General features: G+C 43.8%; 1 protein-coding gene and 5 non-coding genes across 6 annotated transcripts; 4 read left to right on the plus strand and 2 right to left on the minus strand.

Moving 5' to 3' along the window:
• The first annotated feature begins 3,404 nt into the window (after window positions 1–3,404).
• On the plus strand, window positions 3,405–3,486 carry TRNAS-UGA (transfer RNA serine (anticodon UGA)). Its single transcript has one exon. It is a non-coding gene; the product is annotated as a tRNA-Ser (tRNA).
• Window positions 3,487–5,886: 2,400 nt separating this feature from the next.
• Window positions 5,887–5,958, plus strand: TRNAQ-UUG (transfer RNA glutamine (anticodon UUG)). Its single transcript has one exon. It is a non-coding gene; the product is annotated as a tRNA-Gln (tRNA).
• A 373-nt stretch (window positions 5,959–6,331) lies between these two features.
• TRNAD-GUC (transfer RNA aspartic acid (anticodon GUC)) lies at window positions 6,332–6,403 on the minus strand. Its single transcript has one exon. It is a non-coding gene; the product is annotated as a tRNA-Asp (tRNA).
• A 391-nt stretch (window positions 6,404–6,794) lies between these two features.
• Window positions 6,795–6,901, minus strand: TRNAL-CAA (transfer RNA leucine (anticodon CAA)). Its single transcript has 2 exons — window positions 6,864–6,901; window positions 6,795–6,840 (listed from the first exon to the last, which is right to left on the minus strand). It is a non-coding gene; the product is annotated as a tRNA-Leu (tRNA).
• Window positions 6,902–8,130: 1,229 nt separating this feature from the next.
• TRNAL-CAG (transfer RNA leucine (anticodon CAG)) lies at window positions 8,131–8,213 on the plus strand. The gene has a single exon. It is a non-coding gene; the product is annotated as a tRNA-Leu (tRNA).
• Window positions 8,214–8,386: 173 nt separating this feature from the next.
• RNASEH2C (ribonuclease H2 subunit C) lies at window positions 8,387–16,704 on the plus strand. The gene is made up of 5 exons (XM_088468341.1): window positions 8,387–8,489; window positions 8,568–8,729; window positions 12,940–13,052; window positions 13,243–13,362; window positions 16,004–16,704. Exons 2-5 carry the CDS (start codon window positions 8,570–8,572, stop codon window positions 16,022–16,024), a joined length of 414 nt encoding a protein of 137 aa, XP_088324467.1. The 5' UTR covers window positions 8,387–8,489; window positions 8,568–8,569; the 3' UTR covers window positions 16,025–16,704.
• The last annotated feature ends 1,130 nt before the right edge of the window (window positions 16,705–17,834 follow it).

The raw sequence follows: 17,834 nt of genomic DNA on the forward strand, positions 1-17,834 counted from the left end.
GACTGCCGATGTGCGGGGCTATGCAGCCTCCAGATAAGTCACTGGTGTTGTGTGAGGAAGGGGTGTTTGTCTCCAATATCCACTCCGGAGATCAAATATCCAAGCCAAATAAAATTCTGGCTGGGCAATGTAGGGACAGCGCCGCGGACAGCAACGCGCCGTCCTCTGCTCCAATACGCCACTGCTATTAATGGCTGAACTCCGGTCGTTTAAAAATCTCCCCACACTGTAAAAGCAGCAAGATATTCCTCCACACTTTCTTCAGGTGCTATTTCTTAGATGGAGTATCAAAAGGCAGTATAATCAGAGGGTTATGAAAGATTATAAAAGCCTTTGTAAGGAGAGTGGTAAAAGTGCGGCCATGCTGGATGCCACGCCCACCGGAAGTTCACAGACCAATAAGTTTAATCAATAAAAATACAAAGCTATTGACAAAACTATTAGCAACTAGGTATCAGATTTGTCATTCCTTCTGCTAACCCATTCTATTCATCCCTCTCCACCAGATTTATCTCCTCCGGCTCCAAATATCTCTAATCAAGAACCAAACATCTCTAATTAAGAACCAAACATCTCTTCTCCAAAAATCTTCTCTTCACCCCACTACTCTCTCCAACTACCTCCCTATTTCTCTCTTCTCCTTTCCTTTAAAACTCTTGTTTGGAACCATCTGAATCCCTTTCTCATTGCTTACTCTGTATGTGACCCTCTGCAGTCTGCAGCACTTTGCTAAAAGTTATGTTGGCCACTCATCAGTAATTAGATGGCGCAGCGGAAGAGGAGGGATCTACTTACAGGAACAAAGTTAGTATAACTCTGGGTGCAGGGTGTGTGGTGCCGGGCAACCCTGTACCGCACACCCTGACCCATTGTAAATAGGCCTGGGTGATTTGTGGCCCACACACAGCAGCATGGCCCTTTAATAGTACACAAACAGCAGTATGGCTCCTTTATAGCCCACAAATAGTAGCTCGGTTCCTCTATAGCCCGCACAGAGCAGCATGGCCCCTTTATAGCCCACACACAGCAGCATGTCCCCTCTATAGCCCACACACAGCAGCATGGCCCTTTAATAGTACACAAACAGCAGTATGGCTCCTTTATAGCCCACAAATAGTAACTCGGTTCCTCTATAGCCCGCACAGAGCAGCATGGCCCCTTTATAGCCCACACACAGCAGCATGGCTCCTCTATAGCCCACACACAGCAGCATGGCCCTTTAATAGTACACAAACAGCAGTATGGCTCCTTTATAGCCCACAAATAGTAGCTTGGTTCCTATATAGCCCGCACAGAGCAGCATGGCTCCTTTATAGCCCACACACAGCAGCATGGCCCCTCTATAGCCCACACACAGCAGCATGGCCCTTTAATAGTACACAAACAGCAGTATGGCTCCTTTATAGCCCACAAATAGTAGCTTGGTTCCTTTATAGCCCGCACAGAGCAGCATGGCTCCTTTATAGCCCACACACAGAAGCATAGCTCCTTTGTTTCCCACATGCAGCAGCATGGGCCTTTTGTAGTAAATGTAGACTCTTTATAGCACACAAGCAGCAGTGTGGCCCCTTCTATCTCCCACACAGCATGCTGCCAATTGTAGCAATTACTTATATAAATGTTCTATTTCCCCTTGATACATTAACGGAGAGGTGTAACTGTGTGCAGGCACCGAGGATGTTGTTTACTTCACACTTCACAAAATCAAGCTGACAATGATTGCATAGGGATAGAAAGTGCAATCTAAAATATAAACTCTGGCATGCCTGGGCCAGCTGGCTAGTCCAAAAAAATGGTTTCCAGCACTTTCTCTAATATGGTAGAGTCTTGATGGTTTGTTGCTCTTGACCAGGGGCGTATCTACCCATTGGCCAGGATGGCACTCGCCAGGGGCACCAGCAAATGGGGCACCATCCGGCAGTGCCACCAGCAGCCAAGGGGTAAAATCAGGCCGGGGCTAGCGGCGGTGCAGCCGGTGCCTTGCACCGCACCCACTGCTAGTGCCCCAGGCCCCACAAGTGTAGGGCAGACTGCAGTGAGAGCGGTCTGCCCTACACAGTTACAAACACACAGCGGTGGCTGTGTGTTATAGCAGCCAGCCAATTAGAGTCAGACAGACTTTCATTGGCTGCTGCGTCGTCCACGGAGGGAGTCGGCTGGAGCTCACTCATGAGCTCCGTCTTCCGGCTTCCCCCACAGCGGGTGATGGGAGGGACGTCATGACGTCTCTCCCATCCCATAGTGCAGAGCGAGAGCGGGCCCGGAGGAGTGGGCAGCGGTGGTCGTCGGCAGGAGCGGGGATCAGGTAAGTTGTTTTTTTTCTGTGTGTGTGTGTGTAAGCCTGGCATGGGGGGAGGGGGGCACTGTTTAGGGGGTGGCCGCTACTGGGTGCACTTTATTGGGGGGGCCTGCTACTGGGGGCACTTTATAGGGGGGACTACTACTGGGGGCACTGTATAGGGGGGGCTACTACTGGGGGCACTGTAGCATAGGGGAGATTACTACTAGGGGCACTGTATAGGGGGGACTACTACTGGGAGCAATGCAGCATAGGGGGGATTACTACTGGGGACAATGCAGCATAGGGGGGATTACTACTGGGGGCAATGCAGCATAAGGGGGATTACTACTGGGGGCAATGCATAGGGGAGTGGCTGCTACTGGAGGCACTGCATAGGGGGGACTACTACTGGGGGCACAGCATATTGGGGACTACAACTGGGGCACTGCATCGGGGGGGACTTTTACTGGGGGCACTGCACTGGGGGGACTACTACTGGGGGCACTGCCTGAAAGTATGAGGGGAGGGGGGTGCCAGTCCATTACACTGCCAGGGGCGCTCGGATCCCTAGATACACCCCTGCTCTTAACCTGTTATTAGATTTCACTAACAGGCTCCAGGATGTAAAGCTTACTGCCTAAATGTCTTTTGTGTTGTAGAAAATTCTGCCCAGTGTCATAAATTGTTCCCTATGAAACAATTAAGACACTTTAATATTGAAGTGTAGTTGAGGCTGACACTACTTTCGATCTGATTCAGAGTTGCACACATTTCAGCTGCATCTGTGGCCATATTACCTGCTCAGAAACAAATGCAAATCTTTACCTATACCATACATCCACTTGTGAAGGTAGATTGTATCAGTGCACATATACACCAGAACTACTCCTGATACAAGAGATCCATCTGAAATCAGACAGATCTCTCCGTACATTCACCGCTCTTGCAGACCTGGTATCCCAAGTCTCCTAATCACAATTGTGTACTTCCTGTGTGTTTCAAGACAGAAAAAATACAGCTTAAAACATATTGTTTTTGCTTGTGTACCTCTATGCAACCAACTCTCCTTGTAATTATGAATCATTTTGTAGACCTTGTTGTTACATATATTAGTTTTCGGTAGGTAGTCGTGGCCGAGTGGTTATGGCGATGGACTTGAAATCCATTGGGGTTTCCCCGCGCAGGTTCAAATCCTGCCGACTACGTCATGTGTTTTGTAAGGGCTATCAGAATTTTAAATAGACATTTGGGAAAAAAATCTGAAACCTTTGACTGCTCATCATAACAAGTACAGATATGAACCAGTAGCAGAGAAAATATACTTAAAGGGATATTGTACAAGAATATTATTATGAACAAATATAGAATCAAAGTGTTTAACTTTTTCCTGTTAATCTTTATCAATTCTCCACCCTAGGTGTGGCCCTAATGGCTTTTCCATAAAGCTGGGCTTAACAGCCAAACATAATTTCTTCAAATATTTAGCAGTTCTCAAGACAAGATTCCCAGTATAGCTCAGTATGGGGACATAACTCATATATCAGGATTCTAGGTAATGTACTAATATAGAGCAGAGGCACCTGTTAACTCAGACCCTCCTCCAAAGGTAGGAACAAAGGGCCTGATTCAGAGCCGTTCGCTATTTGCGGTCGTTCGTTCAAAAACAAGGGGTGGCTATTCAAATGATCCGTTCGCAAATTGCAGTCTGTTCACACCTCTAAGTCTGAACGAGCGAGCAAAACATACGCTCGTTTATTTGTTAAAAACGCCCCCTGGCCCCTCGCACCATACGTCATGTCCGCTATTTATTAGATTAATCGAGTACATCGACCAGCGTATGAACTGCTCGCTATTCTTGTGGTTGGTTTTTGCTACCACAATCTTGCGAGCAGTTCTGGCTATAAAATAACCCAGTGACGTGGTCAATGACGCTGCTGTATTAATTATGCACACCCATAAAACGCCCGTTTTGACCTTTAAGCACGCCTGCGATCGGATCTCCACTCCCCATTTTCAAGCACCTTCCCCTGTTACCACCCACATACGCCTCATTCTGTCACTCAAAATAGCAGGCATTCGCTATATTGCGAGCACATGAATTTCAGCCGCACTGACTGGTTCGCGCATGCGTATAACGATCCGTACGCATGCGCAGATGTGCGAACATCGCTCGGAACGAGCGTACTGCCGCTAGCGAGTGGCTCTGAATGAGGGCCAAAGTTCATACTGTAGCTCAGTGTCGTGTCTATAATGGGTGTAGGGTATGCGGTACACACAGGCCCCTGGGTCCAGTAGGGCCCCCACCGCACACCCTACACCTATATCTGTTACTTACGTCCTGGGCATCCCCTGGCATTATTCCTCTAATATCTCCAGAAATATGGTGCCGTCCCCATATTCCAGAAGTAATCACATGAAATTTAGCACCAACTCCATATTTCCGAATATAATGCCAGATTATTGCTCATGCGCACAAGAACCTGGCACAGGGCAGAGTCTTTGAGATGTACTGTGCATATGACGGCACCATTATTTCTTTTCTAGTGATAAGGGGGCACAAGCGCCCACTGTAATGTTTGGTTACTTACTGCATGGAATAAAATATAACATTAGGTAGAGAATGTTTCATATGATATACTGGAGTTTGAAACCTGTAGTTACAGCTCTTAGGAAGATATTGCTGCACTCTTTTCTGGTGGGGAACCGTTGTATCTCTGTATTAGATGGCGAAACCATCAACCATAGGTTGTAAACCATCAATGGTTGCTAACCATCGATGGTCAATGGCTGTCTCTACCTGAGGACTGGATTTGTAAAACACTGGGGTATGGAGTAGTGATCGGTGATTTTGATATAGAGCCTGATTCAGAGATGGACACAATGATGGTGTTTACGCATTTAAATGAATATCGGTAATCTGCACATGTGACTGAGACGCACTGCGCATGCGTCCAATATCATTACCGTTGTTGCTCGCAGTGAGGATGTACTAGACATGCAGGCACTGTTTGTGGGCAGCAATGTGGGTATGGTGACTCAAAGGAAGGCATGTATTAAGCAGTTTAGGGGAGTGTCTTGGCATGCGGCAGCGTTCCCGTACGCACTACAAATGGCTAAGGCATCTCAGTTCCCGTGACCATAGGGTTAATCAGAAGACTGATTACTGACTGATCTGCCAGCGATGCTGGGTCTTTCTACACATTTGCTTGGATTTCCAAAGCCATTGCTGGGCATTTCAAAACAAATCCCAGCGCCTGCGACATCTGCATAGTTTCGCACAGCCACTGCCTAGAAATTCGTAGCTGTGGTGGCATTAGCATACATCTCTGGTTCAGGCCCATAAGGTGGTATTCAGCTCCTCTACTGACAGGACTCCCATTAGTTTGTGCACATTTTTTTTACTATGAATAATGTCCATTAATGGACCTAATAATTTTAGTTCGATATTTTAGCTTTACTTTGCTTATCAGAGTGAATATATAAGTGTAAAACAAAGTAGACCGTAATACATTTTTAACATAATTAGTCATTTATCTTCAAGGAACTCAAATTCTGAATATTATGGTACATTATAATAGAAATGTGTCAGCCTGGCTTCCATGTTTGGTTCCATGGTGTAATGGTTAGCACTCTGGACTTTGAATCCAGCGATCCGAGTTCAAATCTCGGTGGGACCTTGTTTTGCTCAGGCCATACAGTTGCACACACTAGTTTCCTGCCAGATCTGTGCAACTCACGCAATAGGTTTTCTTCAGGCATTCCCTCCAGCCACAGCATGTGACACCATACCTCTTTATAGGAATTCTTTTTTTTTTTTTTTTGCAATAATGGGTAATGCCAACACCTATAACACTATATCTAGACAACTCAAAAAGCAAAAGAAACAAAACAAATGTTATGGGACCTGCTATACTTACAGAAGAGGATGGCATGATTATATAAGGAGAAATATAATAAAAGTATTGGAAATATATTGCGCGCTGTGTCTGGTTTTATTTAAAAAGAAAATATTTATACTAAAGACTGTGGGGGGGGGGGAAAAATCATGACCTCCCCGTCGGGGAATCGAACCCCGGTCTCCCGCGTGACAGGCGGGGATACTTACCACTATACTAACGAGGATTGACCTGCTCTACACGTAATCAGACAGCATTAGGCAGTATCAGGTGCTTGCTATCGGTATGTTACTCCAACTCCTCTCCCCGGCATAGAGTAATGTAAGGGGGTGGGGGCGCTTCCAACAAGCAGCATATTGACTGAGTTAGGGCCATCAGGTCAACCAGCTTGTGGCAACGCTTAATTCCAGCAGCAGGGGTGATGGGGGCCCTATGTGCCCACTAATGGTATCAGCCAGCTCCTTGCTCTATAGCAGCCGCTAGCAGGTATACTGTGGGAACATGTACAGAGACAAATAACGCAGGATAATGGGAATGCTAAGCTTTATCTATACTGTTTAATAATAAATCAGAGATATTTTGAAGATAACAATAAAACACAACAAAAAAAAAAGTGATGTCAGAAGTGGGATTTGAACCCACGCCTCCATACGGAGACCAGAACACCCATGTAGGGAAGTTATAATCTTGAGTCTGGCGCCTTAGACCGCTCGGCCATCCTGACACTTGATGTCACCTCATGCACACTCTCTACTCGGCTTTAGGACGGACAGAGCGTGACGGTGAGGGAGAAAGCATAGGTGTATATGGGTGAGGGAGAAGGCATATATATACATATATATATATAGGTGAGGGAGAAAGCATAGGTATATATAGGTGAGGGAGAAAGCATAGGTGTATATGGGTGAGGGAGAAGGCATAGATATATATATATATAGGTGAGGGAGAAAGCATAGGTGTATATTGGTGAGGGAGAAGGCATATATATACATATATATAGGTGAGGGAGAAAGCATAGGTGTATATGGGGGAGGGAGAAGGCATATATATACATATATATAGGTGAGGGAGAAAGCATAGGTGTATATGGGGGAGGGAGAAGGCATATATATATATATATATATATATATATATATATATATATATATATATATATAGGTGAGGGAGAAAGCATAGGTATATATGGGTGAGGGGGAAGGCATAGATATATATATATATATATATATATACATATATATATATAGGTGAGGGAGAAAGCATAGGTATACATGGGTGAGGGAGAAGGCATAGATAGATATATATACATATGTATATAGGTGAGGGAGAAAGCATAGGTATATATGGGTGAGGGAGAAGGCATACATACATATATATATACACATATATATATAGGTGAGGGAGAAAGCATAGGTATATATGGGTGAGGGAGAAGGCATATATATATATATATATATATATATATATATATATATATATATATATATATATATAGATAGATGAGGGAGGAGGTATATAAATGGGTGAGGGAATGTGTGACCCATAAGAAGATGTGTGTGTGTGTGCTGGGGGGGCTAGTCTCATGCACTGAGACTCACTGTGAATTTGGCTTTCCCGGGGGGCATAGTGGGCAGCTTACACCGGGATATAGGTTGGGGCAGTGGCTGGAACAATACTTTGATATAATGTTTCCTCCCCCCCCCCCCTTTCCCACCCTTAGTTGTAGGTCACCTATGCTGGCCAGGGCAGGCGATGTCACTACAGCCTCAGTCGTTTTAATTCAAACACCTGTGATGTGATCACACATGGGGATCCGGAAAACCTGGACTGTAAGAGGGAGGTGGGAAGAGCAGCCATGGAGCCACATATATAACGATGTAGCGCTATATACAATGATGTTACACAGGGACACTCGGAGGTGACTGAGTACTAACCAGCGCCTTCCTCCAAGTATCTGTCAGGATGGCCGAGCGGTCTAAGGCGCTGCGTTCAGGTCGCAGTCTCCTCTGGAGGCGTGGGTTCGAATCCCACTTCTGACAAATGATTTTTTTTTTTTCTTTTTTCCCCGTAGCTGCTAACTGACATTATATAGCGCTACATTAGCCGCTATCTGCTCTAGGCGTGTGGCTTCTGCATCACATCTACACACATTCTAGTCCTGTCTTACTTTGCCTGCACACGATGTGCGGCAACTACAATTCCCAGCATACATAGCGAGATCGACAACGTCACTTCCTGCTTAGTTTCCGCTCTGGCGGCGGCGGGAGAATAGAGGCACAGCTGTGTGAGCCGCCGTGTAGGTAGCACTGCAGGAGGTGAGTGCTGGGAGGCTGAGGGTGCATAATGCCGCTATGTGACTGTATACACAGACAGCAATACTATGTCTCCCGCAGGTATGACAGAGAGCCGCAGTAACCCATGTGCCCGGCTGGTGCTCAGCACCCTGCACTCCGCTGCCCAGGAGCCCCTGCACCTCCTGCCCTTCCACATCCAGAGCCAAGGGGCCGCTAAAGTCAATGAGTTCTTTGTACCTGCCGTGAGGGAGTCCTTGGGAGGTGAGTTGCTTGGCCTGGGGGCCGTGTACTACAACTCCCAACATGACCTTCTGCAGTGAGTTATTAGTATCATAACACTAGACTAGTCAGAAATCACTCACTATAAACCCATCAACAAGATCCACGCTTGAAATGGACATTGAATGGTTTCACCAGGGAGAGGCACCATCGGTACTGTCCACAAATCGCAGGAAACCATTGATGGTCTGAGCCATCAGTGAGTGGCACAATGTGTATATGTAATAGGGTGGGTCAGTCAGAGGAGAGGATGGGGCTAAGGAACGATGACAGGAGAAGGACTGGGACTAAAGGTGCCCACACACAGCGATATTTTACACGATCTGGCTGATTCCGACAAATTGTGACAACAGATCGTGTAAAATATGGCCAAATCGTGAGTCCTAACTCACGATGCGATGCGCATCCCCACTGGTCGCACATCGCATCATCAGATCTGCCGTGCAGTAGGGCAGATCTGACAATCTGGGACAAAATGCACTGGCGGAAAAAAAAAAAAAAGTTAAGACGCACGATAGATCTTAATGCTTTTTACTCCAAATCGTGTGTAGGAGCTGCCGGGGGAGAGTTCAGGGGAAATCGCACACATCGTGGGATCGTGTGCAGATCGGTATGTGTGTGGGCACCTTAAGTGGACAAACTGGGGGGGGGGGCTTCTGCAATAAATGGTAGATCCTTCATTGGCCATCCCTAATCTGGGACAGAACCTGTTTCTGATCACAAAAGCAGTTCCCATGGCTTTCTACAAGGCAAAAATGCCCAATTTACTAAGCTTTGAATGCTTAGCTTCTCAGAATTTGTTCCCGATAGCTTTGGAGCTGTGGCCTGTGGGCTACAATTTAGCAATTTTTTCTCTGAGGGATCTTAAGTATCCATCACCATTAGCCTGTATTTGCACACGAACACTAGGCAAGCTGGGCCCAAACCCAGAAGTAAAGTGGTAGTGCAAGGATTTACTGTTCTGGAACCTGTGTTCCGGTAAGAAATTCTTAAATAATATATTGCCACACTAATAAAATGATAGTGTGCCTAAAAAAGCTTGTTAAAATATATGTGAGAGACTTTGTAAGATGCAACCATTCATTAGGTAATGTTGCTCTCAAGCAGTATGAAGTTCCTGTTACATTTATGCAGTAGTGTTGTATTCGCTTAGACCAGTGGTTCCCAAACTTTTTTTAAATCACGGTGCCCTAGAGTATCGGCATTGTTTGCACGGCACCCCTAATCCAAAAGTTTGTTATTGAGAAATTCAGAAAAAAATGTAGTGAAGTAAATTGTGCTGACCTGTTAAGTCTTAGGGTCAGTTATGTGGTTGTGGACAGGTTTGCGCTTCTGCTTGTCCACATATTTTACATTACATTGAATATAAATAATTTGACTTGGTGCTGGACCAACAACCTGAGGCACCCCAGGGTGCCTAAGCGCACAGTTTGGGAACCACTGGCTTAGACTGTTGATTTTCCATGCATAATAAAAAAAATAAATTTTTACAAATGTAACACCATTCAGGACCTCCTGTGTACTCGATAAAAGTACCTACAAAACTTTTATTTGGAATTTTCACTAAGGGGGGTTATCTAATTAGCCCTGTTTTTTTTATTTTTTGTGTGTGTGTGGGGGGCGAAAACCAGGGATTTTTCAGCAATAATCTACATTTTTCGCCAACTTGTTTTTCACCCCATCTTATTTGTTGCGGACAAACAAATAAGATAATTCGCCTGAAGCCACATAGGATCCGTGATAAGTTCACAGACCTATGTGTTTTCGCCATTGCGCTGGCAGAAGAAAAAAAAATCCCCAGAAAAGTGCCACGTCGACCTGGACTTCGGGGCTAAATGGATAGCCCTGGGGGATCCATTAGCGTCCGAACAAAGTATGGGACTAATTGGATACTGCTGTAAGTGTTAAGTTAGCACATCTATCTCCAAAACCCTCACTGTATTTCTGCAAATTGTACATAAATAGTTGCAGCGAAAGGAAAGCTGAATCCTGAAACTAATTGACCCCAAATTCCCTGATTAAATCATAATACTGCTCAAAATTGCATTAGAGAACATGCTTAGTTAGTTGATAATAATTTGTAAAATGCCAACATATACAAATAATTAAGACTGCTTTGCTTTTGTCTTTACATAAAATTTCTGCAATGCCTGGCAGGTACCTAGCTCAGGATAATGTTTTTTTTAAATGCCATTTTGGCTTGAACCATCATTACATTTTGAACACTAAAGCTGGGTACACATTCCACGATGCACCGACCCAAGTGCAGCCACAATGTAATGTATTGGTATGTTGCATTACCGTGTACATTACACCAGTGGTTCCCAAACTTTTTTTGAATCATGGTGTCCTAGAGCAGGGGTGACAAACCAGTCAGAGGCAAAGAGCCAAAAAATATGTATGGTCAAGTTGAAGAGCTGATGAAAGGCGCGTGTGCAAAAATGGGCCGTGGCCTAGCTGTCACAAGGCCACACCCCATTTTGTGCACACGCCTTTGGTATGACATTCGCAGGAGCATGACCTTGTCACACCCCCGTTTTTAGTCATGCTGATGGTGAGCCCAACAACATTGAAAATACACAACTTACATTAACAGTGAAAATATATTGGAAAGTTTAAGTGAAAGAAAAAGCCAGAGCAATATAGAAAACATTGAAATAGCCACGTTCAACAAAAAATACACAAACAAGTCAGATCCATATAAAATACATTGAGTAAAGCTGGCCACACATCTAAAGATTATCTGTCCAACCAGCCAACTAGTTGATTGGTTGGAATGAAAATCCGGTAAGGTATACAATCAGCAATTTGCTCCCAAACACTGGAAAATGGACCAAAACTGTTGTTTGAACAAATAGTTTAGATCAAACATTTAACAAGCTTGTTTGAATTACCATTTTAATCTGTTTTCTGGCATTTAGGAGCAAATTGCTTTTCATTATTTACTCCCATACGTTACCAGATTTTCATTCCAACCAATCAACAAGTTGGCTGGTTGGATGTAAGTTGGTCTAGTGTGTGGCCAGCTTTAGCCAGTGCCCATTATGCTGTGCCCCATATGCAGTGCTCCCCTGTAGTTGTGCCCCTTATGCAATGCCCCCAGTAGTTGTGCTCCTTAGGCAGTGCCCCTTGTATTTGTGCTGCCTAAAGTAGTGCCCCTTAAGCAGTACCCCTAGCCCAGTACTTACCTGACCACGCTTGCTCTGGCTGACGCTGCCTCGCTCTGACTGGATCTAACTAGATCCAGCAGGCGCACAGGGTAGGCTCCTCACATCGCGGGTGATGTCACCCGTGCAATGCATCACTGGGAACGCTGGCCTCTGAAGCATCCCTTTAGAGACCAGTGATCCCAGTTCCAGTGTGGAGGAGCCGCCTTTTTACTGCACGCGGCTCGAGAGCCGCAGGTTGGCTACTCCTGCCCTAGAGTATCGGCATTGTTTTCACGGCACCCGAGCCAAAAGTTTGTTATTGAGAAAAATTTGATTAAGTAAATTGAGCTTCCCTGTCATCCTTAGGTTCAGTCATGTGGTTGTGGACAGGTTTGCGCTTCTGTTTGTCCAAATATTTACATTACATTGATCATAAATAATTTGGTGCTAGGTCACCAACCTGAGGCACCCCTGCAAGTGTCCCCAGGCACCACAGGGTGCCACAGATCGTGTAATGCAGTGGTTCCCAAAGTAACGCAATATATTGTTACATGCTTAATTGAACTACACCTCATCGTCCCATTTGATGTGCAGCACATCAGATGGGAAGATGTGACCACACCATCAATGAGTTGGGGGGTACACACTGTACGATGCTCGTTGCAATTCATCGTGGATCGCAAAATTTACTAACATCATATAGTGTGTACCCAGCTTTAGGGTGCAAATTTACTATCTGGTTTTCAAATCTGCTGATCATCTGGTTTGACCAATGGTTTTCAAAGGGCAATAGTAAAGTTAAATCAGGCTTATTTGAAACCCATCAATCAAAGCTGTCAATCATCAGCAACTTTGAAAAACTGACAGTTTTGTAGTCTTAGGGGCAGATTTACTATGTTATCCTGGCATTATGTGAAAGGAATAATATCATGGCTAGAACAGGCAGCTACCAGTGTATTCTATGCATTGTTTTCCTTCTCATAGACCACTCCAATGTCTCTTAGTACTGCACTTCATTTCTGTTAGTATCCATTATGACCTAGGAAAAGAAGTTTCCTTCAGAGGCAGAATACTTAGAGGACAGGAAGTCACTGTTCCTGCAGGCTATATGGGGGTCGTCCTGAAGGAAGATCACAAACCCTGTTCTGAAGAAGAGGTAATGGCATATTTACGTATGATTTCTAATGTATACTCCTGTTTTGGGATTACTAGTTATTTTTTCTCTCAAGTATCAGATATTAATTATGCTAAAATTATAAAAAAGTTCTTTCATATACATTTAATCGTAAACTTCTGAAACATTTGTGGCTCGCTGCCATTTACACTGTTCATTCTCCTGGTTATAGGATCGTACTCTGACTGTCAGGTCCACTTTTCAATCCCTCACACAATGGAACCTGGAGACAGTACCCTCAGCAGATGATGTTTTGGTAATGTCACTGGCATGGCCAAAAATAGCTTCTATGGTAAGATCCTCTAAACCTAGTACCAGCTTCTCTTTAAAGCCTCAATGTTCCTAAAATATATGTACTGTAGGAAGGGACTCCCAAAATGTTGCTTAGAACAATGACAATTGCTACACTCCAAATGGGTTTTTGCCTATAATGACGCTGACAGGCCTAATTTGTGATACCATCATTTAATAGAGGGTGTTTTACTATGTAAATATATAGGTACGCTGTTTATTTACTGTGGCTTATTGTTACTAAAAATATATTGTGTTACACCTGATTAGTGTAGCAGTCTCCAGAGGGGGATTCAGGATTGTGCTACAATTGATGAAGTACTATTCTAGATTCCACATTTACACATTGGTTACTTCATAAAGGTTTAGATGCTAAACATAAACTTTAACTGGCCTAGACTTTTATTATTATTAAACTGTATTATTACTTCTATAAACACTTATGTAAAGACTAGAAGTAACACAGCAACAGCTAGAAAACTGCTGAACGGTCATATACGTAAAGCATTATAAAATATTGTGTAATTAGGAGAACATATTTTTTTAATCACAGTTCTGACCTGACGTCACGCTTATGAACAAACGTTTTAAACATGCCAATACTCTTTATAAGACTAGATTGTTCGTAGATGAACTATCCCTAACTCCAATACTGCCTCAGCAATCTAATAATAGTTCTTAATTTTGGAAAGAGCAACTTATCTTAAGTTTCCTTCTGAGGAGATCTAGATTTACACAGGACCCAATAAGAAGTGACATCTTCCTCCCCTGCTGGTGTGCGTCTTATTGCTGTGTCCTCTCCAATCTCACTTCTCTCCTCAGCTGCCTCCTGTCAGCATTTGCTTTCTCCTTTTCTTTCCTGTCAGGTAATTGTGATGCATCAGTTCTCATTCTGTTACCTCACAATTACTCACCCAGCATCTCTCTGTACCCAGCAGTTACCATAGCAACTCACACAGCCAGTGCCTCCAGCCATAGTACAGATTCTCATTCTGTTACCTCACAATTACTCACCCAGCATCTCTCTGTACCCAGCAGTTACCATAGCAACTCACACAGCCAGTGCCTCCAGCCATAGTACAGATTCTCATTCTGTTACCTCACAATTACTCTCAGCATCTCTCTGTACCCAGCAGTTACCATAGCAACTCACACAGCCAGTGCCTCCAGCCCTAGTACAGATTCTCATTCTGTTACCTCACAATTACTCCCCCAGCATCTCTCTGTACCCAGCAGTTACCATAGCAACTCACACACACAGTGCCTTCAGCCATAGTACAGATTCTCATTCTGTTACCTCACAATTACTCACCCAGCATCTATCTGTACCCAGCAGTTACCATAGCAACTCTCACAACCAGTGCCTCCAGCCATAGTACAGATGTGTCCTCATACGCCTAGCCTCTATGCCATGCAGCATGACTCCGAGCGCCGCGCAGTGTTGCGTCTTTTTTGCTGGACTGTGCATCTTAAAAACCACTTCACAAGACTGCACTGATCAATTTGATATGATACTTGTGTGCTACTGAGTGACTCTATACAGCGGGACTGAGAAAACAATGCAGCAGCTACATCGTAGCACGTTGTATTCAGACTCCGTTGCACGCAGATATGAAAGTGTAGCATATCAGATCGGTGCAGTCTCGTGAAGCCTTTTTTTCTTTTGCGTTGTGACTAAGATACACATTCGAGCAAAAAAATAGTAGCTCTGGACCTGGCATGCCGGCAGTAATTTGACACATCTGTAGATGCATCAAAACAATTCTTTCTTGAAAATACAAAATGTCTACAAACCATTATTACATCAATAAACCTTTTTTACTTGTTTCATTTAAATATCTTTGAACATCAAAATGCTTTTTTTTTTTTTGTGTAGCCCCTTACATCACCACTTAGTAAAAAGGGGCATATATATGACTGACATCACAAGGATTTAATGGGGGATGGTGTATTGATTATTGTGCAGGAATTCAGACAAGTAAAGAGTGAGCAGCTGATGCTAAACTGCAACAAGAGAGACTGTAAAACAATATATTGGTTCTCCATTTAGACATGTATTCCAACACAGGTTCCGCAATAGCTGCTACTACAAGTGGAGTGCTGGTGAGACACTTAGGGGCAGACTGCAATAGATATGAAATGCCACTTAGGGGCAGACTGCAATAGATATGAAATGCCTGTGGCAGCTCGTGCGGAGCACAAACACAGTTATGGTAGCCTGATTGTTGCTCATCCCTACTATAGGCTCTGAAGAGAAGTCAGCTTAGGGAAACACCCTGTAAAGCCTTCCCTGTGATAGCTCCCTGGTACTTAAAAAATGGCCTCTTAGTAACATCGATAAACATTTATACAGTGCCAGCATATTCTGTTGCACTTTACAGTTGGATCGGACAGGAAAAATGTTCTGTGAGGCACCTAATTGCATAATTTGTTAAAGACTGTAGAAACGGCTAGATATATTACATGATCAGTCAGTAAGCTTGAGGCACTGTTGGTACCATATAGACCTGAAAATGAACTTAATAGGATGGCTTAATTCTAAACACACTAAGTGATTGTTGGACATTTGCTATCTGAGACATGGCTCTATCACTATGGTTTTAGGTTTTGTCTTTCTAATTGGATTCTGCCTTCTTTTTCAGGTTCATGCACCAGTTGATTAGAATGGGACACTTCTGATTACTATATGGATGAATTGGGTTTCGGTATATTTTTGTTAAAATAGTATTGCTCATTCATGTGTCTCCATCACAACTTTTCTGTAAAACTTGCTCCATATCACATTTTGCACTCAGTGATAGATTATATGTATGCAGTAGTTCTGCTTCTCTTTGCTACAGTGAAATAAGATGAAAATGTAATCATAGAATTGGCTTATTCCTGCATGTTATCAAGAAAATGTCTGCAGTTCCAGTATTACCATATATTTGACCATTGAAAGATTTGTGGTAGTGCCATGGAATGAGGGCACTGCTGCATAAATAGGAATACTGGTCCTGTCTCTTATTTATGCTGTGTTAGCCTCTTAGCTGCTACAGACTTGGCCTAAGCACTTACAGGTGTTCAAATGGGGATGGACTCTTACCTAAACGTCACACCCTTATAGTTTATATTAGTCAGGCCCAGTGGGGCTTGAAGTTGTCATTCTGAAAATGTGATGATCCCACCCCTCCCAGGTAAGACACATTTATACATGCCATCCTGGCATCAAAGACAATGGTCCCTTTAGGTGATTGTCTATTTTCAAAATGGCATGTCTTTTTGAGGTACAACATTATTCCTACACATTTGGCTTGTTCAAACTTTAAAATAAAATGCATTATTATTATTATTTTCAAAGGCAGATTCTGTTATGAAAACCTGTGTGTTGATTTTTTGCTGATTTAAGCCTAAAGAACCATAGTCTTGTTAGGGGTTATAAAGAAAAAAAATAAAATACCTTTTGCTTTATTAGCTTCCAATTATAAAAAAAACACTTCTTGGACAGTTTCTTCTCATGCAGCAAAATCACACATTGTTTTCTGAAGTAACACAACTGGTATAATTTGTGTGGGTACTGCATAAATAATTACTGTTATTGGAATGTAGCTTTATAGCTAAATTCAGTGTTTTCCAACAGCAGCTCCTACCTGTTTGCAGCAGGGGCACTGCCGCTGATGGGCTGGCCAACCGAGTAGTGGCGCCTGTGCAATAGATCTTGCAGGGACTGGCACTGCGCATAACACTAGCTGCAGCTCCTAGAAGCCATGCAGGGCTGCCTGAATAGCAGAGCAGTGGTTTCCAATGGAAGCCACTCTGCTAATCACAGCCAGGACTGGCATTGTCAAGAGGGAGAACACCTCCCCCCTGGGGCTGCCTGCCCTGTGTGCCTGGAAGGTAGCGCTACCAATGGGAAGCCACTGCCAGTCACAGTGTATTCACAGACTGCAACTGGCTCACTGAAGTGGCAGATATAACTTGGAGGGGGAGGGGGCTGCAGCCCCTAGGTAAAATCAGCCCTGGTCTACTCACCAGTTGCTTCAGCAATTCAATGGGTATAAGGCTTTGCCTATCTCATGCATTTACATTATTTTCTACAGACTATACAGTAATAAAGAATGGGGTCTACTTCAGCGCACAGTGACCTTTAAAGCAGTTATTACTGGAAACCACTAACTTGTGTCTGAGTGAACTACATAAATTATATTTTAAACACATTCTAAGCTATGGAATTGTGTGGTGAATGTTGTACATCTGAAATTTCATCATGTCACTAACAAGTGTTTGTTAGGAAATGTAGGCCCAATGCTACAATTTACAGGTAGGGCATCCCAGGAAAACTGCACTTATGCAGCTAATAATCTTGTGCGATAGAGAACCCACTCAGCAACAGGATGGCACACTACTGGAGCAGGACCCCATTATTAATCAGCTGATAACAACCAAACAAGGAACTTGTCCTGAAGAGCGCACAGCCTTAAGGGGGGCATCCAC

This window comes from Taudactylus pleione, unplaced genomic scaffold (assembly GCF_031769625.1).
Source record: "Taudactylus pleione unplaced genomic scaffold, aTauple2 ptg000085l, whole genome shotgun sequence".
Taxonomy (NCBI): domain Eukaryota; kingdom Metazoa; phylum Chordata; class Amphibia; order Anura; family Myobatrachidae; genus Taudactylus; species Taudactylus pleione.